This window comes from Adiantum capillus-veneris, chromosome 13, assembly GCF_014529385.1.
Source record: "Adiantum capillus-veneris isolate H3 chromosome 13, ASM1452938v2, whole genome shotgun sequence".
NCBI lineage: Eukaryota > Viridiplantae > Streptophyta > Polypodiopsida > Polypodiales > Pteridaceae > Adiantum > Adiantum capillus-veneris.
The window spans coordinates 15,211,091-15,233,233 of record NC_140943.1 but is presented as its reverse complement, the minus strand read 5'-3'; the positions used below and the strand labels follow the sequence as shown (position 1 = coordinate 15,233,233).

At 44.4% G+C, this 22,143-nt stretch overlaps 1 protein-coding gene across 1 annotated transcript; it reads right to left on the bottom strand.

Moving 5' to 3' along the window:
• Nucleotides 1–11,478: 11,478 nt before the first annotated feature.
• LOC147443638 (BTB/POZ domain-containing protein At1g30440-like) lies at nt 11,479–12,383 on the bottom strand. The gene is made up of 2 exons (XM_086527703.1): nt 12,311–12,383; nt 11,479–12,077 (listed from the first exon to the last, which is right to left on the bottom strand). Exons 1-2 carry the CDS (start codon nt 12,381–12,383, stop codon nt 11,479–11,481), a joined length of 672 nt encoding a protein of 223 aa, XP_086383829.1.
• Between the last annotated feature and the right edge of the window lie 9,760 nt (nt 12,384–22,143).

Below are 22,143 nucleotides of genomic sequence, written 5' to 3'. Positions count from 1 at the left end.
ATACCAATAGGCCGCTCTCCCTAAGATCTATGAACCAAAATCCCGACCCAAAACACCTGGTGCAGAAACACGTAGGATGTCTGGCCGAAATCTGCAGGTCTTTGTTTCCAAAATCTAAAGTACCTAATGTGTATTTCTACTCAATGTGAACGCGTGGATATGCTGCAATGCAAAATCGGACAACGTATGCTCACCCAAACACCCGATGAAGCTCGTAAAAGGAGCTCGCAAAACCGGACCGTACGCGGGCAATGTAGGTATCGGTGTATAGCTCTCGTTGGGGGCAACACGCTGCACTTCTCCGCACTCGATTCCGACCACCAGAGCACACGTAGCGTCAAGATGAAGCTCACACTCTCTCCCTCGTACACAGTACGCTCACTCACAGACTTCAAACTTGTTTTTTTTAAATGACAAAAGGTTTTTTTCATTAAGGTCAAAAAGTGGTATATATACCTTACAATTTCTCAAACCCTAAAGTTCCAAAATCAACCATCTACTCAATCTAACTATCAAAACTGGGATACAATCTGGAAACTTCTGTAAGTCCCAATAATTACAAGGTGAAAAATTAGGTTTTCCTCAATGAATGAATAATTACAAAAAATAATAATCCTCCGAGTAGTTACTGCCGTGGGGTGTGTCCAGCTTCTAACACCACAGTGGGTTGCTTCTTGCTCAACCATGATATACATGATATACTTGTGGACACTCGCATGTCAAAACAACTAGCCCAATCTGAGTCCATAAAAGCATGTAAGTCTGGCGGCAATGATCCCCCCTCCCTTGGGATAAAACAATCCAAGATGTAAAGTGCCACTCAAGTAGCGAAAAATTATCTTGACAGTCTACCAATGCTTAGACCCTGGGCTATGCATAAATCTGCTAACCTGCGAAACTGTAAACTGAATATCCAGCCTCGTATTGCATACATAATTGAGGCATCCAATAGAAGTTTGGTAAAGAGTGACATTTGCAAGATCACCAACATCATGAAGACTCAATTTCAAACCTGTTTCCATGGGAGTGGCAGTAGGTTTGCAATCCTCAAGTCCAAACTTACATAGCAATGTTTCTATGTAACTTTTCTGACACAAGGCAATACCACCATCACACTGCTTAAATTGTATACCCAAGTAATGGTGCAACAGCCCCAAATCTTTCATCTTGAAAGTAGCATTCAAATCAGCCTTAAATTTAGCAATATGTCTCTCATTTGGTCCAGCGATCAAGAAATCATCTACATAAAGAACCACAATGAGAAGTACCTCACCCTCACGCTTTACATACAATGTGCTTTCCGTTGGACTGTTATTACAAAAGCCTTGTTTGACCAAGTGAGTGTCAGCCTTCTCATACCAAGCACAAGGAGATTTCTTCAACCCATACAAAGCTTTGTTACATTTGCACACCTTATCCTCTTGTCCTTTCTTGACAAAACCGTGAGGTTGCATTACAAAAACTTCCTCGAATATGTCACCATTCAAGAAAGTAGTAACAATGTCTGATTAATGTACATCCCAACCAAAATGAGCTGCTAATGCACATAGAAAACACACAGTAGTCATACGACAAGTGGGAGCAAAAGTCTCTTCATAATCTTTGTCTTTTTGTTGGGCATAACCCTTTGCAACAAGTCAAGACTTATAGCAATCAATCTCACCCTTCGGCTTACGTTTCAACTTTCAAACCTACTTTGTACCAATGGCCTTTTTGCCAGGAGGCAAATCACATAAATTCCATGTGTCATTTTCTATAAGTGCATCATATTTTGATTGCATGGCAGCCCTCCAATTTTTTGAATTTTGTGCTTCATCAAAAGATAGAAGTTTCTCAGCATCATGTAAGCTAGACACAGCCAAAGCATAACAATCTAATGCATAAGATGCATGGCGAGAGCCTGAACGAGTGCGACTAGACAAAGGTGCATCCAATTTATTGCCACGCAATGTATGCACCAACCATTTTGGCATACCTATAGCCTACTCATTTTCAGACCTTTCCTCATCAAGTACATCATGTACATCTGCATCAGTAATAGGCTGATCTATAACATTTCCAAAAATCCCCATAGGATGTACATTTGCCTCATTGGAGTTTACATTCGTACTTTCACCACTGAAAAGAGGCAACAAAGTGTCATAAATGTCTTGTGAGCTTACATTAATGTCCTTAGTACATGACAGCAAGGGCTGAACAGAATCTTCCACAAACACATCCCACGAAACCAAAATACACTTTGTTTGTGGATGATAGAACCTATAACCTTTACTTTCAGCAGTATAACCAACAAAAATACATTTCATACCCTTATCATCAAATTTTCTGCGCTGTTTTTGTGGCAAAAAAGCATATGCCAAACAGCCAAAAACACGCAGGTGCTTAATAGAAGGCTTTCTATCATGCCATGCTTCATATGCAGTAATAGACTACAAATCTTTTGTATGAAACCTGTTTAGTACATTAGTGGCACACATGATAGCCTCAAGCCAAAAAGAATGCGGCAAAGCTTGATTTTAGACCATACACCATGCCGTTTCCGTAAGTGCCCTGTTTTTCCTCTCAAAAACACCATTTTGTTGAGGCGTATAAAGCACTATACATTGGTGTTTTACCCCACGTCGAGCAAGAAATGCATTAAATTCATGGGACATATACTCCCCCCCTCGATTCGAATGGAGGGTGTTCATAGTATATTTTGAGACATTTTTAGCCATAGCCAAAAATTGTTTGACACGCATAAAAACTTCGGACTTCTCTTTAAGCGGAAATACCCATGCATGCCTGGAGTAATCATCAATGAAATTCACGAAGTAAAGGTAATTTCCCAAGGACGGAGTTTTCATGGGCCCACAAACATCACTATGCACAAGTTGCAACCTGTATGTGGCCCTGACTGAACCATCCTTTGGAAACTTAGAACGCTGCATTTTACCCAAAATATAGCCTTCACAAACATGTTTGACAGGTGCTTCAAGAGGTGGCCAAGACGAAACCATATCAGATTTTTGCAAACACAAAAAACTGGCAAAATTCAGATGCCCAAAACGTGCATGCCAAAGTTTTGCATATGAAATAGCCTTAGAATCCACATCTTGCACACATGTATGTTGTTGTCAACCATGGTAAATCCCAAGCGTGTGCTGAAGGAGCTGGCAACTTAGCCCGGGAGGACGCAACCTGTATATACAATTCACGGGGGGAAAAACCTCCTAAAGAGGGAAAAAATTCCCTCGTGTGGTCCTAGTGTGTTCACACACATCACTACCACATGTATATGGTAACAAAGTAGAGTCTGTTGAGAGAGAAGGAGAGAGCACAGAAGTAGAACCCCAAAGTGTGTAGAATACACACATGAGATGATGTATATATAGAGGGGACCTGGGTGCCATATATAGAGAAGCCATATATTGAGTAGCTTCACATATAAGCTCAACACCCCCGCTCAAATAAGGGTCCCTAACTGTGGATGAAAAAACCCTTGGGGGATCAAGGGAAAAACCCACAGCTCTATATACACCCACCGTTATATTATAAAAATCATTAAATATACAAATGTTTACGAGGAGCTACATCACTCCTTTTACAATGAATGTTTTATGAGGAGTTACATTACTCCTATCCTATCAAATACAATAATGAATACAAAGGTTCAATAAAGAGGTGTAAAAGCTATCGATTAGCTTGTAATCAAAAGTGTCTCCGTGAATCTGCTGTGTAGCTTGTCATCAATATCGCATCACCAAACATGTCTTCATGTTGTCATCAATATGGCATCACCAAACATGTCTTCATGTTGTCATCAATATGGCATCACCAAACATATCTTCATAAATCTTTTATTGTCACCAAGTTTGTCTTCATAAAATCAATTCTTTGATCAATCCTACATAGATCATAGACTCCAAAAAGAACATGTCATGAAAATTATTAGCATCGTTAATGAAATAATTACGTTCACAATGCCATAAGAGATGGTTCACGACGCCACTCTTTTGACGACATATATACGCACGACAACATATGGTACATAAAGTATAAACGTAAAAGTACAAAATGTGTGATTACGTGATACAAATGATATGTGTATATACTACATAAAACAACATTTATCAATGTAGTGATCAATGAATACCATCAAAGTATTAACAAAATATCATCATTATATCAATAAAAATGAATAAATGATCATGGTATCAACGAAAAGCATCATGATATCACCGAGAATAATCATTGTATCAACGAAACAACATCATGGCATCACCGAGAATAACCATGGTATCAACGAAACATCATCATGGCATCACCGAGAATAACCATGGTATCAACGAAACAACATCATGGTATCACCGAGAATAACCATGGTATCAACAAAACATCATCATGGTATCAACAAAAATCACCATGGAATCAACGAAATGTCATCATGGAATCACCGAGAATAACCATGGTATCAACGAAATATCATCATGGCACCACCGAGAATAACCATGGTATCAATGACATATCATCATGGTATCAACGAAAATCACCATGACCAAAGTATTAACAAAACATCATCATGGTACCATCAAAATCACTATAGTATCAATGAGAAATTATCAATAAAATGACGTAAACTATATCTCTAAAAGAATAATTATACGAGAATCAATGAACGAGTATATCATATAACAAAAGATCATGTACCAACAGTAGCTCGATAGAATTTGGACGATCATCAACGGCTCGACTGAATCGGAACGATGTGTAACTGGCTTCTGCAGCAAAGTTACGTCAGTAACAAATATATGATTGATGAAGAAAAATATAATGGAGAAGTTTTCAATTATGAGAAAAATCAAAAGCAAAAAGTAAAATTTTGATTTTCAAACATATTCGCAGTCCGAGACGATAACCCAAAATCGGTGCAGAATTTAGAGAAACTTTCTTCTGCAAAGTTATAGACCACATCGATTCCAATTCCCATAGCGGGTAGTTTCTTCTGCAAAGTTGTAGAACACATCGATTCCGGTCTCTCACGCGGGTAGTTTCTGCAAAATCGTTTTCAATAAGCAGAAAAATAAAAAACAAAAAACGGAAATTGCTTTTTATGTATGTACGCAGTCCGCGAACGATAACTCAAAATCGGTGCAGAATTTGAAAAAACTTTCTTCTGCAAAGTTGTAGACCACATTGATTCCGGTCTATGTAGCGAGTAGTTTCCGCAAAATCGTTTTCAATAAGCAGAAAAATCAAAAACAAAAAGCAAAAATTTCTTTTCAGGTATGTACGCAGTCCGCGAACGATAACTCAAAATCGGTGTAGAATTTGAAAACACTTCCTTCTGCAAAGTTGTAGACCACATCGATTCCGATCTCTTCCACGGGTAGTTTCTGCAAAATCGTTTTCAATTAGCAGAAAAAATCAAAAACAAAAAGCGGAAGTTGCTTTTCAGGTATGTACGCAGTTCGCGAACGATAACTCAAAATCGGTGCAAAATTTGAAAACACTTTCTTCTGCAAAGTTTTAGACCACATCGATTCCGGGCTTTTCTAGCGGGTAGTTTCTGCAAAATCGTTTCTAATTAGCAGAAAAATCAAAAACAAAAAGCGGAAGTTGCTTTTCAGGTATGTACGCAGTCCGCGAATGATAACTCAAAATCGGTGCAGAATTTGAAAAAACTTCCTTCTGCAAAGTTGTAGACCACATCGATTCCGGTCTCTCTCGCGGGTAGTTTCTGCAAAATCATTTTCAATTAGCAGAAAAATAAAAAACAAAACGCAGAAGCTGTTTTTCAGGTATGTACGCAGTCCGCGAACGATAACTCAAAATCGGTGCAGAATTTGAAGAAACTTCCTTCTGCAAAGTTGTAGATCACATCGTTCCGATCCCTTTGCCAGGTAGTTTCTGCAAAATCGATTTTGATCAGGAGAAAAATCGAAAACAAAAGCGTACTGCTCTGATACCATGTTGAGAGAGAAGGAGAGAGCATAGAAGTAGAACCCCAAAGTGTGTAGAATACACACATGAGATGATGTATATATAGAGGGGACCTAGGTGCCATATATAAAGAAGCCATATATTGAGTAGCTTCACATATAAGCTCAACAGAGTCACCTTTTTAAATGACACATGGATGCCTCTAGGGCTTCTCTCTCTCTCTCTCTCTCTCTCTCTCTCTCTCTCTCTCTCTCTCTCTCTCTCACACACACACACACACACACACACACACACACACACACACACATCCGTGGCCCCACGCAATCATGTAACAGATTTTCAATGGGTGTGTCCCTCCTCTCTTAGCATGGGAAATCCTCAAGGTCGTGAGACAATGATCGTGTATGTATTGGGCATTTAACTCTTCTACGTCCATCACGCCCCTTCCACTTTGAGGCTATTTAAGATTCTCAATGTTTGCAATAAACCAAAGTTTAGTATATTTTTATCACTAAATTTGCCAATTCTCGGCTAGATCTGAAGCTTGCCTTGAAGAAAATCGGTGATTTTTTTAGTGTAAACCATCAATTCTTCAAATTTTGGCCTAAAATCTAGAAGAGTTTTACTGTGCCCTTATTTATTTGAATTTTTTCAATGATAAAAAATATTTTTGGTAAACCCTTTTCGATCTCTCTCTCTCTCTCTCTCTCTCTCTCAAGTTCGGATGTGATCAAAAGCTGAGCACTCTAGTAGTGTGTGGTACTCAGACTCTCGAACTTGCAGTGAGCATAATGTGCACAATCGATTTGACTCTTCTCCATTGCCCCAACGCCCTATCTCGCATCGAAGGAAATGGGAGCTAAGCCGAATTGCTGCGATAGTGCGTATCGCGGACAAGGGAATAGGCTCAAGCATGTAAGTGTGAGTACGGTTTCCTCTCTCAGCGAAGAACATGGTTTTGTAGTTGGGGGCAATATAGGTGGTGTAATGTATGAAGCGTGACCCACCGGATTTCTCCCAAGCCGTAATACATTGGCGTTGTAGAAAAGCTTCATTCACTTGAGAGTCAATTGAAGCATCATGTAGCAAGTGTAATGCATCCCATCTCCCAAACCACTTCTTTATGTCTTGCATCCATCCCGTGCTCAAGATCTTGCTTTTATGCGTCTTTTGAACTTTTTTGCTTGCTTCCCATGCAATTGTAGGAAGTCGATGTGAGGGGTTTTGACGCATCTTTATCATGTACTCCACAACCCTTTCCATGCCCATAACCTCAATTGGAAGAGATCCCGACTCAAGAAGTAAGAGCATATATGGTGTTTGTGTCTTAACTTGGAGAAAGTTTGTAAGAAAACGCTTTTGGACATTCTCAAACTCTTTCCAAGTAGACTTTGAGATGCTCCCGCCCCACACTTCAACTCCATAAAGAAGAACCGGTGTCACCAATGCATCAAAAAGATACTTCTTGAGAACCCAACACTTGATGTTTCCTGCATTACACATGTTCTCAAATGCATAATATGCTCTCTTTCCCGCTTCCAAACGACGCATAGCACATTCATGCCACTTGTGATTGGATGGAACCTCAAGGCCAAGGTACTTAAAGCTCTCAACAACTTCAAGTGTCTCGTTGTTGTACACAATGCATGGCTTCCCCTTATGGTTGGTTTTCACAAGCATAACCTTTGTTTTGGATTCATTTACAATCAGCCCACTATGCAAGCAAAAGTTCTCAAGGACAACCATAAGCTTTTGTGCATCTTCTAAAGTGTGTGCTAGAAGCACTACATCATCCGCATACAACAAAAGCATGATTACCGCATTGCAAATAGTGACCTCTTCAATGCCTTCTTCTTGCATAAAGTCAAGTACCATTTGTTCCAATTGATCGATGCATAGACCAAAGAGAGTTGGTGACAATGGACATCCTTGTTTAACCCCAATAGTGCTTACAAAAATTTCTGAAATTTCTCTTCCCATGCGCAATTGACAAATCACCTTCTCATAGATTCGAGAAACCGCAAGCATAAACTCACTTGGCACTTGGAGTTCTTCCATCCTTCTCCACAAATTGTTACGTGGAATCATATTTGACCTCCGAGGACGATAATAAAATCTATCTATCTCTCTCTCTCTCTCTCTCTCTCTCTCTAGCAGCATGGTCATGTTGTCCAACATTAGGTGTAGGTAGTGCCAAATTGACTCCGAGACCCTCCGACTCTAGTTGTTTGTGCTAAGCTACAATGTGCAATGTGCACATCTTCAAGGCTCAAAGGACAATGGAACATGGGGGTGTCAAATGCGAGGTTTCAGCTTAATATTACTAGTACAACGGCGCCGCCTTCGGCGGCAACAGCGCCTTTCGCGGTGCTATGTGGATTAGGGCATACACACTTGCATGCGCCTATATGGAGATTTAACAACACCACTGTCGACTCAACCGGTACCGACAAACTCCATGTCATTAACACGACCTTGTCCGCCTAAGACAACAGTAGCAAGGCACCTCAGAGAGAGAGAGAGAGAGAGAGAGAGAGAGAGAGAGAGAGAGAGAGAGAGAGAGAGAGAGAGAGAGAGAGAGGGCTTGGAAAGCCCTCAACCATTGTAGATGGGGAGGTGAAAAGAAGTGGGCCTTTTCTTGAATAGCAAGGCCTGAGAGGTTGTGAGGGGTAATTGAAAGCAATGCAGAGTGCACAATACATAAAGCCACTGGGATAAAAAAAAGACGGTGAACATTGAAAAAACACTGGAGGTCGCATTTGTTGACACATGGCCCCTTCACTCCTTTTGTGGTAGCGGCATCTCTCTCTCTCTCGCTCGCTCACTCATACTCGTTGTCTCGTCGAGCGACCAAAGGTTGAAGGTTGGGTATTCTTTCCTTATCCCTGCCTACATCGGGTGTGAAATCTCAATCCTTATTTTGAGCTTTGGGGCTCACCGCAATGCACTCTCTCTCTCTCTCTCTCTCTCTCTCTCTCTCTCTCTCTCTCTCTCTCTCTCTCTCTCTCTCCTGTCCTCCATGCTCCTACACACAAATCCTCTGTCTCTCCATGTGGACACAAAGCCAATGATTTTATGCTCACACCAATGCTTGCTTGCTCTCTCTCTCTCTCTCTCTCTCTCTCTCTCTCTCTCTCTCTCTCTCTCTCTCTCTCTCTCTCTCTCTCTCTCTCTCTCTCTCTCTCTCTCTCTCTTCGTTGCAGAGTGCTCAAGACTATTCTAGCACGACATGGGAGACGTCCAATATGACTATTCACAAAGGCAGACATTGACGATGCTCTTCAACGATCGATGCAATACTTTCTCGGACAATACCTGATGCCGCGTGTCCTTGGACATTGATGTTGATGATGATAATGATTTCAGTTTTTTAATTTATTTCATTTTTATTTTGTACCAGACATTGTGTAAGATCTACCAATAGAGAAGAGGCAAAGACAGAACTGGAAAATAGAAAGGTCTTCGAAATGTGTGTGGATAGACCCAACGATTGCAACAAATGCCCATGCAAAGCCATTATGTTCATCATAGCCTGTTGGGTTGAACAAATTGCGACCTCTCCCCTCCCCCCCCCCCCCCTCTCTCTCTCTCTCTCTCTCTCTCTCATCTGAACACTCCCATTCAAGGGCTCCTCCCCAAGAGAAAAGTAGGGATTCTATGGTATGCTTGCTAGTTGGAACACACAATCAATACACGCAGCTCAAGGATGTATAGCCGTGAGGGGGTGCTTGTCAGCAAGCAGTAGAGCGATATATGACTGCCTTAACACGGAGTTAGAGCGAGAGATGCAAAAAGGTGGGGGAAGACGTAGCAGGTATAAATGCACTCCCTCTTGCATCATCCTGCACTCCCTCTCTCCCTCTTTCTCTCTCTATCATCATACCTCCACAAATATGCAAGCCTGAGAAACCCTGAGGCTTGAAACCCCTACAAAATGGGCTCGACCTACCATATGGGCCTGGAAGGAAGTCAAACTGTCGTTGAGGCAGGTCGTTGCCGATTATATACATGGAGAGATGAGGGTCTCAATTTTGTCTATCAGGTAGAGAGGAAGAGAGGAGAAAGAGGGGCTCCTGGCTCTCAAATTGCGGGTAGACACCAACTACCCAAACTGGGAAGGGTTCCCCTTCTCTTGAGCTGCAGCCAGTCACTTCCATCGTGGCAACGTGCAGAAACATCCACGTGAAGCTCACTTTTCCCTTATACCCCATGGGCGTCGCAATAGATCACATGGTTGATATGGCGGTAGACATGGCCCACGCAAGAAATGGTATGAAAGACGAAGAGACCATGAGGGATGACATTACCATCTGCCCGTCCCTTAAGAGTGGTCTACAGTAGTTGTAATACTAGAGAGTCAACCATGAGTTGCCCCTTGCGGTTGAAATATAAGTAGTGCAATGGCAAGGAGAGAAAAATGTGGATGAGTTGGTCGGCCCTGGCGCAAGTGGTTAGCATCCTTGAAAAGCAAGCGATGGAGGCCAATACAGAATCCGTTGTGTAATAGACTGCAACTACTCCGGTCGTGTCAGATATCTGGCTGGCCCAATCCTGCGAGCCGAGAGAGAGAGAGAGAGAGAGAGAGAGATACAAAAAATGAATGTTTGCTGCACAGCACCTAGTGAATCGCCGGAAGCCTCATCATCGCTAGAGAGAGAGAGAGAGAGAGAGAGAGTCATTTGGGGAGAAATGGAACAACAGGAGCCTACAGTTTAATTTATAAATAGCTAGATCATCACTCACTCTCTCTCTCTCTCTCTCTCTCTCACATCCTTCTCCTCTTCCCTCGGTTTGCGAGCGACTGCACCATCTCTTTCGACTTGTGAGTCGTGACTTGTAACTTGTGAGGGCAAGGCTTGTTATTCAACCCCACAGCTCGAGGACATGCGATGTCCGCCCGTCAAATTCCGAGGAGTTTGCCCGCTATTTGAGGTGTTTGTCGAGCAGTACTTGGGAAAAATCTATCTCAGCTTTATATCGTGCCAATTTCAATTTCCAAAATGCCGGTTGAGCGCAAGGGGAAAAAGGAGAAATTATGCCCCCAAAAAGAGAAAAATAGTGTAAAATCCCAAAAAAGTAACCTACTTTTAGAAATTTCCTCTTGGCAAATTCAAGGAAAGGAATTTTGTAGGTTTGGAAAAATGATTTTTTGGGAACACTGCTACCCATGAAGGTAGGAGGCCTCGAGGCTCGTGTGCTGTTGTTTGAGGCTGGCAGCCATGCTGGAAGTGTGATCGGCCATGGCAGCCACATCACTGGAAGAGGACCATCCGTGGATGGCGCCTTGACTACCCACCTGTGCCCCCTCTTCAAAGCCGTTTGAGAGGTGAGTTTGCTTGTAGCTCGAGCCTCGAGGTGCAGCCGGTCCCCTAGAGCCCAGGACCCACGTGTGCTGCCAGCTCTCACTGTCGCGGTTGTGCAGCCGGGAGGCGTAGGGCACACTCAGACAATATTCTCTCTCTCTCTCTCTCTCTCTCTCTCTCTCTCTCTCTCTCTCTCACACACACACACACACACACACACACACACTCTGATCTGTGTGGCAGTGTGCAGTCTTTAGCTTCTAGCAAAATGCATCAGCGCCCCAGCTACACTCTCAGACTTAAGGCCTTGACTTTCCATTGCCATATTCACCCTCTTGTAAAGAGGAAGGCTTAACATCGCATTGTCTTCATACCATGCGAGGCTTCTTCGCCCTTGCCCTGTGCTAATCCCATTCCATAAAAAGCTTCCTCCTGGACTCTGCATCGAGTTTTTGGGCATTGGCCATGCAAGCAAGTTAGGGTCAGTGCAGGCCTTCATCACTACAGCATCTATGCACATGTTTACAATTCCAAGCTCCTTAGCTTCAATCAATACACTTTCACAGCTACATAAAGCTCTAGTACATTCCTTCCAATTCTGAAGCACGACCTGGTTAAGAAAACCCTCTGTGCATGCAATCAAATTTTCCTCGCCAAAATCCACTGCATTTGTAGCAGTCAGCTTCAACCTGACTCCATAACAGAATTTCGCAGCAAGTTCAAAGGCATCAGGACCACCCGGAATGTCTGAAAGGTGCACATGAAGAATCTCATTAAGGCTACTCGATTGAAAGTAATCCGAGCCGTGCAGAAGTTGATCAGGGGTTGGGTGGTCTTTTGGGGCTGTAGTCGCTGCATGTGATGATTAGGCTAGTCATCAGTAGAGAGCAGCTGTTGACGTTGCTACAATACTCACGCAGGAACCAGAGCTAGCAATTAGGAGCCTCGACCTTCTTGCTAGTCCTCCATCTCCTCCTGCTCTTTGGATCTGGACACAAATTAGGTAAGGCTCAGGCTCGCTCTCTCTCTCTCTCTCTCTCTCTCTCTCTCTCTCTCTCTCCCCCCACCCCCCCAAATGTGGCGACTTCGAAACACGTTGTAATTGTTTTGTGTACTGGTGCAGCCCACAGGATGATCCTTCTTCCCATAGAGAAGCATCGACGTTCTCGAGACTCATGCACATCCAGTGCCCTGCTAATTTGCATGATGTCCTCACTCAGCTCCAGTTGCACTCCAAGGTGCACCACCAGTGTCTCAAAGTATTCAGGCTTGCAGCTATTGCTCTACATTCACAATTTCACACTCGTCTCCCGAGAAGCCATGCTAGGAGAGGGTGGAGGGTATAGTCTGAGTGTGCATGCAGAGGGAGGAGGGTACTTATCGACCACAACTGGAGCTCGTAGCTTTTGCAGCTCCACTAGCGTCTCTCTCTCTCTCTCTCTCTCTCTCTCTCTCTCTCTCTCTCTCTCTTCTGAGTCGCGAGGAAGCTAAAGTAAAAGTCGCGAGGATGGTGAAGCGAGTTGCAAGGGAAGCCTTGCAGTTGGGTGGCGAGTGGTTAGTGAGACACAAGTTCCAATGGCAGAAATTCAAATCCATTTGTCTCCCTCAAGGCCTGTGGTGGCTGCTGGCATCTCTCTCTCTCTCTCGTTCTTGCAGTGCACACTGGGCTAATACCTACCGGATGCACAGTGTTGGATTGGAGAATAGGTAGACAACTCTACTGGTCGGCTAGTAGGACTCATATCTCTCTCTCTCTCTCTCTCTCTCTCTCTCTCTCTTTTTCAAAAATCCAAAATATTCTTCTTCTTCCCACCGGATGGAGGAGGGCTTGCCATGTGTCAAGGGAGGGTCGGAAGCCCTCTTTTTTTTATTACGATATAGATATAGATGCAATGTGTAGAAGCTTCAAAAGTTCAATATTTTTTGAAACTCAAGTATCGAATTGAGTCATCCTTCAAATTTAAGGGTTAGGTGTGCATTTGTGTGAAAAGAAAAGGGTAGTTCTTTATGGCCTTCAAAATGAAAACTAGAGCCACTGTTCATATAGCTTTCAAGAAAAACAAGTGATAAAATCAAGAGGCCTGCCAAATACAAGATGCAGTTAAGAACACCACCAATTTAGGTAACGCCTTGATTATGTTGTGTCTAAAAAGACTTATCTTAGATATTGCCATGGGTAATATTTTACAGCTTTAGATCATCCTCCACAATCAAGAGCCTCGAGTGTTCTCACTAAGTTGGAAGCCACAAGTTAGCACGACACAAGTTTAAATCAGATGCTAACTCCCTGTGAGACTCAACAATTGATAGATGGTTTGAGAGGAGGTTCCATGCAAGAACCAAAAACGGATATGCTAGACTCGGATCCCCAACCGGCCACAACATATCACGATCTAAAAATACTTTTGAGAGAATTCAATCTCATAAAAAAGAAGCCTCATAATGCAAACATGAGCTTCAATCTATACTATACTAAGGATAATGGGGGAGGGGGATTCCTGCTACCTCTCCCGCCACATGGCAAGATTTCCTTCATCCAGCGCGCGTGGTCTGCAACCAGAAGTCGCGCAGGCGGAGAGAGAGAGAGAGAAGGGGGAGGGGGAGGGGGGGGGGGGGGGGGGGGGGGGGCTTCACTGTCGACCAGTTATTTGTTTGAATGATGTGCAGGAGGATTAATTATTTTAAATACAGTACAACAACCGAGGAGCGGTGGTGCCAGACTACGAAGCGGTAGCCCCTGCCAACCGCAATCTCTCTCTCTCGCTCTCTCTCTCTCTCCTTCTCCTCCTCCTCCACTACGCTTGCTGTTCGTGCACCTGCAGTAGCCTGGTGGAGCTGCATGGACGCCATGGTGGAGGCGCAGAGCGAGAGGCTGCGATATTTCGGCTCATGTTGGTGCTTCTTGCTGCTGCTGGTCATCGTCTCCTCTACCCTAGGACTCGAGCACTCAAAGAGCAATAGTTGTGAGCACATTCGTGTTGGGCAAGCTACAACTCAAAGCCCTGGACAAAGACGCTTCCTTCGGACGCGATCGCCACCTCCTCTTCCACTGTGGACTGACAGCACAGCGCACAAACCTCTTGATCAAGTCTCGAACAGTGGGCACCGACTGGCACACTCGAACTGCATATTGCGGTGCCTTGAGCTGCGGGAATTCCCTATTCCATCGCCGCCCAAGTGCGGGACCCGGGGTTATAAGAACCTCAATGGATCAGTGGCTACATCATCACGCCAAGGATATCGTAGCAATGTACAGGTTTGGTTGCCTATTGAGAGGTTGCCGCAATGTCTACTCAGGCCACCATTTTCTTTCTGTACGCCTTGCTCACAGCTTCAACGGAATGCTCACCCACAGATCGCTCCTCTCACTTTTCCCACGCGGGGTTGCTGCCCGCCAGCTCTCTCTCTCTCTCTCTCTCTCTCTCTCTCTCCTCTGACACACTTGCACTCTCCTTGCACCGCCCCGCTTTGCCATTGCATATATTGAATGCCCTTATTTAAGAATCTCCACGCCTCTTGGTCTCATGTGCCCTTCTTGATTGCCTCACTGGGCGAGAGAAAGAGAGTAGAGAGGGAGAGGGGGGAGACCTATGTGGACGGGGGCAGGTGGGAAAGGACGTGCGTCGGAAGAGAGAGAGAGAGAGAGAGAGTGAGGGGTGAGCGGTCACTCAAAGATTAATGCTGGAAGTTGCATCTACGCTCCAAGGCTATCCTGGACGAGCCAGTTTAATAGCATGCACCAGATTTGTCAACGTACCGGGAGTTTCCTTGGAAGGCTGACCTGCGTGCATGTAGCGAGCGTTTCATTTCCTCGGTAGTAGTGGTGAATACTACTACCTCAGCATCTAAGATTAGGCTGCACACAAGAAGACCCTCACTGTCGATTTAAAGGTTGCATTCAGTCTGCACTGTACTGCCCTTCTCAACTGCTCCGTCGAAATGATGAATCCTATTCAGGAAATCGACAAGTCCGAAGTCTGCACTCTACTCTGCATGCCAGGTCGATGTGTTTGTACCCTGCGACGTTAAAAATTCTTTGACGTAATATTCTCTATCTACTCCTAACACTTAAAAACGGAGGGAAATTTTCCCACGATGTTAGTATTGTGACGTGTATGTGACATACACGTCACGTGAGGCTAGAGAGAGAGAGAGAGAGAGAGAGAGATGTATTACAAACTGGGCGTGTCCTCTCTCAAAAGAGAGCACCTCTTCTTATACTAAAGGGCGGGATTACATTCCAAGATGGCTAGCATCAAGAACTACCAAGTGTCCTCCCACATTGGTCGGACACACAACCTAAAGGATCCACACACCACACCTCCCCTCTTAGGGAGAAAAAGATGGACATCTTTTTTACAATTTTGGTCGGAGAAGGGACTCGACAAAAAAGGGATCAACTCCAACGTCTCATCTAGGGGGAGTGATCATACAACAGTTTCGGGGCTAAGGGACTGAACTTGGGGGCTGGACTCGTCATCATGCCGAACATCATCAAGGCATGGAACTCATACATATCGCTTATGCAAACATTAGGTCGCTATCCCAATGAAATGGACAAAACGAGGAAGGATTGACTGAGGATTGGGTGCGAAATTTTTGCGACATGCATTCCTTCCCAAAGGAGCTTGGTGTGATTGTGAGTTTATTTGAACAAAAACTAAAAATTCCAAGAACTGAAATCAGTAGCAAAAGGCACCTCTGCAACCAAGTTGCAATAACTCCTTTTGTCGGCGCAATGTGAGTGCATTGCATGTTGCACTTGGATCCCAACGAGCAACACGGGACTAGTAGCGTAGGAATGGAGAACATTATTGTTACAAGAACATGCGCTACAAGAACTGTTACAAGAGTAAGAAACACGCCAAGAAATGAGCTGACCCAGTTCTTGATCTTTTGCCCTCCCCACGAGGATTGTTGCATGAATACTCCCCACCAGAGCCTTGTTGGAGTACAAGCTGAGTTCCTGCAAGGAGGTGGACAATTCCAGAGGAATTCTGGTGTGCTGCCTCATGATGCACTCCGAGATGAGCAACGTGCGCAGAAATAAGAGTTACGACAGCATGGCCGGAATGGTGGCACAAAATTTGCAGATCTGTTGCATGTCGCTACCAAACTTGAGTCACGTGCATCAGATTATCGCCAAGGCCTAATTCCTTGCACATCACCATTCCCTGAAAAAGGTCCTACGTTCAAGGGAGAGGGTGCAATGAAGTGATAGTGGGACATAGCAAGAAAGGGTGCAGTGATGGGGCTGGCGAGTGTTGCATATGTTTTCCCAAGGAAATAAAAATGAATTTACGTAAATAGTGCAAGAGCTGAGTCGAGGAAGTTGAGGCTTCACTAAGGATGTTGATGTTGCAACGGACGACCATCCAGGTACTGAGGTAAAGCGCAGAGCAACCTTGCTAGAGTTGGTGATTCTGCCCTTGTGCGCTGTGTCGATGACACTTGGTGTCGGCAGGGACTGTAACTGTGTGACAGGGACAGGTGTGAGGACTTGTGGGCGCCTCCGTTCTCCTTCTTGTGAGCGGCGAACTAGGGCGTAAGAGCTCGATCTGGCTCTGCTACTTAGTTGCAAAGATGAGCGATGCTAGAGCTGGAAAAGAAACTTAGCAGCTTGGGCTGTTCGTAGGGCCGATTTGGAGGTGAGCTTGAAATCTTCCGAGTCTGGTTGTAGAGTACCACCTTCGAGAAGGTCGATGGTGCTGTAGGGGTTGGAGATGCACTTGAGGATGAGTACTCGATAGGTTGGGGTTGTGGTTCTACGTCCTTGAAACAAGACAGAACAGGTGGACATTGTTGTGGATTGGAAGATTATACTCGTACAAGGCAAAGCCTACCCAGGATCAAACGTGAAGTTCGCCATGGCACGAAATCAAGAAAGTAAAAAAGAAACCCAAGAAACCCTTCTAACTGCCCGCCTCCTCCACCAATGTGACGTACACGTCACGTGAGGCTAGAGAGAGAGAGAGAGAGAGAGAGAGAGATGTATTACAAACTGGGCATGTCCTCTCTCAAAGGAGAGCACCTCTTCTTATACTAAAGGGCGGGGTTACATTCAAAGATGGCTAGCATCAAGAACTACCAAGTTTTTGGAAAAAAGTTTTTTTAGAGCCCTACTTGGTAATAATAGAAGGTTGTACCTGTCTTTGTGTGACATATGAGACAGGTGATTGGTTATTCCAGTGTCCTCTTATAAGAGAGAGAGAGAGAGAACCTTAGCACATGGTCCCCTTCGGCCTCTGCTAGGCTAGCTTTGCTAGGCTAGCTTTGCACTTGGTTGGTCGTGGCTTAGTCTTGAGCACATGGAGGGGCGATCGTGAAGCTCACTGAGTCGATGTCAAGCAATGAGTATGTTGGCCGTGGAGGTCAAGCCCTAGCTCTTCTCGGCCTCCAGCCATCAAAAAAGTGGATTACATGTGGGCTCACACCCCTTTGTTTAGCGCTTGGCACCGATGTGCTCATTAAGTAAGAGAGAGAGAGAGAGAGAGAGAGAGAGAGAGCTTTCAGAAAGAAGGAAACAGAGACATATCTATGAAACAACCGCATGGGGGAGGAGACATTGTGTGTGTGTGAGTGATATATAGAGAGAGAGAGAGAGAAGGACTCCCTCTATCCCCCTCTCATGAAGGACGAATCTATGATGAGGTTGTTATTGAGAGAGTCAACGATTGCAAAAAAGGGTTGCGTTTTGAGAGAGAGAGACCATAGGGAGTGGATGGTCGAGCTCAGAGCATTCCTCTTTCAACACGAGCTTGGTGGGCTCCTTCGCCACTCATTTCATTTCATTGCAACTTAGGTTCCTCTACTATGGATCATAGTTGCATGCATGGTCTGCAGCAGCTCTTCTACCTTCATGCGACAACCATGAAGGCCTGTAAACAACATTTCGAGGGGCAGCGACACGAAGGGCCATGGCAATTTTTGGCACATAGTTGGATACTAACACTCTCTCTCTCTCTCTCTCTCTCTCTCTCTCTCACACACAATTGTGTAGGTACAAACATTAATAAGTGAGCACTAACAAGGCCATGGAGGGGAGAATGGTATTATGGTAGTAAGTTATCCGATTCCGTCTCTCCCCCCCCTTGTTATTGCGCACAGTAGGTATGTAAAGGAGCTACTTACTCTACAAGCACAAGATGGTGAAGCATGGGCTTGTGGCGTAGATGGCAACTCGTCTTCTTTAGTGTGTAGCCGCTAAAGTAGTTAATGGGTGAAGAAAGAAGATGGGGCAGGGGACTACGCCATGGAGGTGTGAGTGGCTATGAGGGTTGCATGCTACTGCATATAGGAACCAAATAGGATGGGCTTTTCAATTGAATCTTTGCCTGCAGGGTCATAGACGTCCCCTCCAAATGTTGCAAAACTTCATATCATGACCCGAGCATCGCCTTGAGTGACCTAGCACGTAGTTGCAGACTTAACTCCATGGAAGACCTTAGGATATCAGAGACAAAGTTCTCCTAAGATTTTTAACATGTACCGAGCAGGTTGCATGACCATTGTGGTAATCTGGTAGGGGTAGACAGGTTCGATCAGCAGCGGCGCTATAACCAGTTCCCAAAGGCATGGCCTGATGTGGACGCCCAAATGGCAGCCATGAGCAAATTCAACACTGCCTGCATGACAGGCATCTTTCTTTCTTTAGCCAACGCCAACCCACTTTGAATCTCTGCGTCATCTTTGAAACTGTCTTCTTCACTGTCGATTCACTCAACGCAGGACACATCCTCAAAACCAATGCAACTACCCCAAGGTGACCATTCTTCTACGTGAGTAGTTCTTGCGCCTTCATGTTTTTGGTCAAGGAGATGGTGCTTGGCAGAGCTGAAAGTTGTAGCTCACTTTCCACCCAATAGGCAAGGCGGTGAATGGGTGCAAGCGAGCAGATTGACGAGCAACTAGCAATTAGAAAAGACGCAATTGGGTGAACAGGTGCAATTGAGTAGATTGACGGAGAGAGAGAGAACTAGAACCGAGGGTTTCCTTTCAGAAGCATCAGAGTCATCGTTAGACTCTCCCAAGCTTGCTAGCAAAGGAGATGAATCCATAGATACATCAGAAGTTTGTGCTTCCTGAGTGCTTGCCATGCCGAGGTCAAGGTGCACGATATTAGGGGGAGAGAGAGATCCATCATCAAGTAAAGAGGGCGAGCAGGGGAAAGAGAGAGGCACGCCTCATCATGAGAATGAGAGAGAGAGAGAGAGATCCATCATCAAGTAAAGAGGGCGAGCAGGGGAAAGAGAGAGGCCCTCCTCATCATGAGAGAGAGAGGGAGAGAAAGAAAGCGAAGGCCACTAACTCCACGTACCAATCACAAAAAATAAAGAATAATCAATTTCAAAGCTAAAAAATCTATTTTTCATTAGCAAAAAAGGAAAGCATCACTAAGGCCTCGGCCCCTCTCGTCACTAATTGACACCTCCGTTTGGAGGTGGGATCAATGGTTCACGATCATCAGTTGATCGTGATCGTTGGATTTCCTATGGAATGCAAAAGATTCCCACTTTCTTGGATTTGGGACTTGAACCCATTACCCTCTCCCCCACGGGATTGACTCTCCTACATTGAAAGGTGCATGTGGGATAAGCTTATAGATCACGGCGTCGCTGACAGGTTTACACCTAGTTCACACCTAGTTCACACCGAGTTCGCACTGAGTTCACACCAAATTTGGTGTGGTGTGCACGTCCTCCCCAGTTCACACCGTGTTCACGTCGAGTTCACACCAAATTTGGTGTGGTGCACATATCTCCGAGTTCACGCTTAGTTCACACCTAGTTTAAATGTCGATCGGACGGCCCAGATTGCACCCGCCTCGCGACGCCTACTGTGGGCCATTGATCCCACCTCCCTGGGGAGGTGTCATTTAGTGACGAGGCTCGGCCCCTTTGGGGCAGGCCAAAAAGTAGTTAATGTTATAAATATAGATAGAGTATTAAGTTTTTTTTACTATACATTGTCAATATTGAGAAGTCTTTTCATTTCCTACCGTCTTAGTACTTAGCCTTCATTTTTGCACTTCAAATTAGATGTGTCTTAAGGTTCTCTTTGACATGACCTAAATCTTGGGACCTCTTTGCTCAAACTAACGTGATCAAAAGCTCAGGCGCTTGGATGAAAAAGGTTCGGGAAGAGCACTACAAGAATCTTGAAGAGGAGGTTGCTAATTTGACCTCCGAAAAATCTTCTAGTTTGGCCTTCAAAGAAGAATACATAAGGTGGCTCGAAGCAAAAGCCAAACTGGCAAAGAAAAAACTCAATGAGGTCAAGAGGGCGAGACTGATATCCTAAGAGGCCTTTCTCCAGCTAGAGGCCACTAATCAAGCACATTTTTTTAGGGCCTTCAAAATCAAGAAAATTTGCTGTTTGTCCACTCGCTCAATAGAGAATGGGAATGTTACACAAGACCAAGAAGAAATGGCTAGGTTGATGCTCGATCACCTTAGCCAAATCATTGGCCAACTAGAGACACTCTCTCAAAAGGTGGATGAAGCCAGAGCAACCTTGCTTGAGAATGTCAGCAGGAAAGTCTCCCAACCTGAATCCAATTGGCTTGAGATGGCCTTCTCTGAAGATGAATGCTCTCTTTCTCTATAAGTTGTTGGCAAGGGGAAATCCCCTGTGTGAGTGCACGTGTGCATGGATGCGTGTGTGCATGCAGGGAAGGGGAGAAGCAAGAGAGACCGGTGTGGGTGGAGCAACCTCAAGAAGTGACTTGGTGTATGAGTGAAATGATCCTTATTCTTATCTATATGAAGAATAAGGAAGTGTGTATACACAGTGGGGGCAAAAGGTGGAGCGCCTTTACCCCATCAATCTCCCACTTGAAGGCGATGCATCGATAAGTGTGGCCTACTAGCTAAACTACTAATATGTGCAAGAACTAGGTGAGAGACTCTCCCAACCTATGCCCATTTGCTCACTCTATCGATCTACACGCAATCGTATTGGCTTTGGTGGTAGGCGGTGGTAGGCAAGTGTGCATACCCATGCTAGAGACTGCATAAAAATCTTGCAGAATACTTTGTATGGTCTACAAAGCTCCACGAAGCATCATGCTAGTGTCATTCACTGTACGACTAACTATCCCTGCTGCAAATGCTCCCACTCCAGTTGCTAGATCGTGCCTCAACACTAGCATGTGGAACATGAGACGCCCGAATGCTAACAAAATCTGCATAAACCTAGTTGTACTCGCCTCCATTGCTCTATCTGCAATCACTACATCATCAAGAATACCCATCGCGTACCGATGTGTCAACACCAACATTGGGGAAGCTATGTCCCTCTCACCCATGGGCAAAATTGCATGCCTATTTGTACATTATGTACATATCGTCTCCCTCATCTCTTCAAATCTTCAAGTTTTGTAAAATATATTGATCCATTCCTTGTTACCAAGGAGCCCATTAAGAAAGTTTCACCTATTTTTGGATAAGGCGAAACCCTTTTTCTTTCAGTACCACTGCAATCCCGCTTTACAACGGTACTTGGCCAAAACCCATCATTTCCCTATGATCATGAAACTCTTTGCTCACCTTTCGTAGAGGATGATCTCTGAGGTTGTTACAATTTCTTCCATGGTTTAAACAAACTGTAAGAAATTGAACAGCACGTATACCATCTTTGCTTCGTATTTTGGCATAAGCTGAACCATCATCAACTAGGTTTGTTTCCATTCGAACTCCCACAATGTAGGGATGTCGAAGGATAAGATGATATGAAGATGTGTCTTGTATAAAGAAGTTATGTTCAACCTTTACATCACCTATTGTCACCTTTACACTTGGACATGATGCATACAATTCACCTCATGGATTGTTTGCCACTCTGACCATCCAACCAGTTCCACATGGCTTTTTGACGAAGAAGTATAAAAATAATCTTAATCTTAAAGGAAAATTATAGG

Coding starts and splice junctions, on each gene's coding strand:
- LOC147443638 (XM_086527703.1), bottom strand. CDS start 12,383: ATGCTTCTCTATGGGAAGAAGGATCATCCTGTGGGCTGCACCAGTACA. Junction 12,078..12,310: donor CAATTACAACGTGTTTCGAA/GTCGCCACATTT, acceptor CATCACATGCAG/CGACTACAGCCCCAAAAGAC.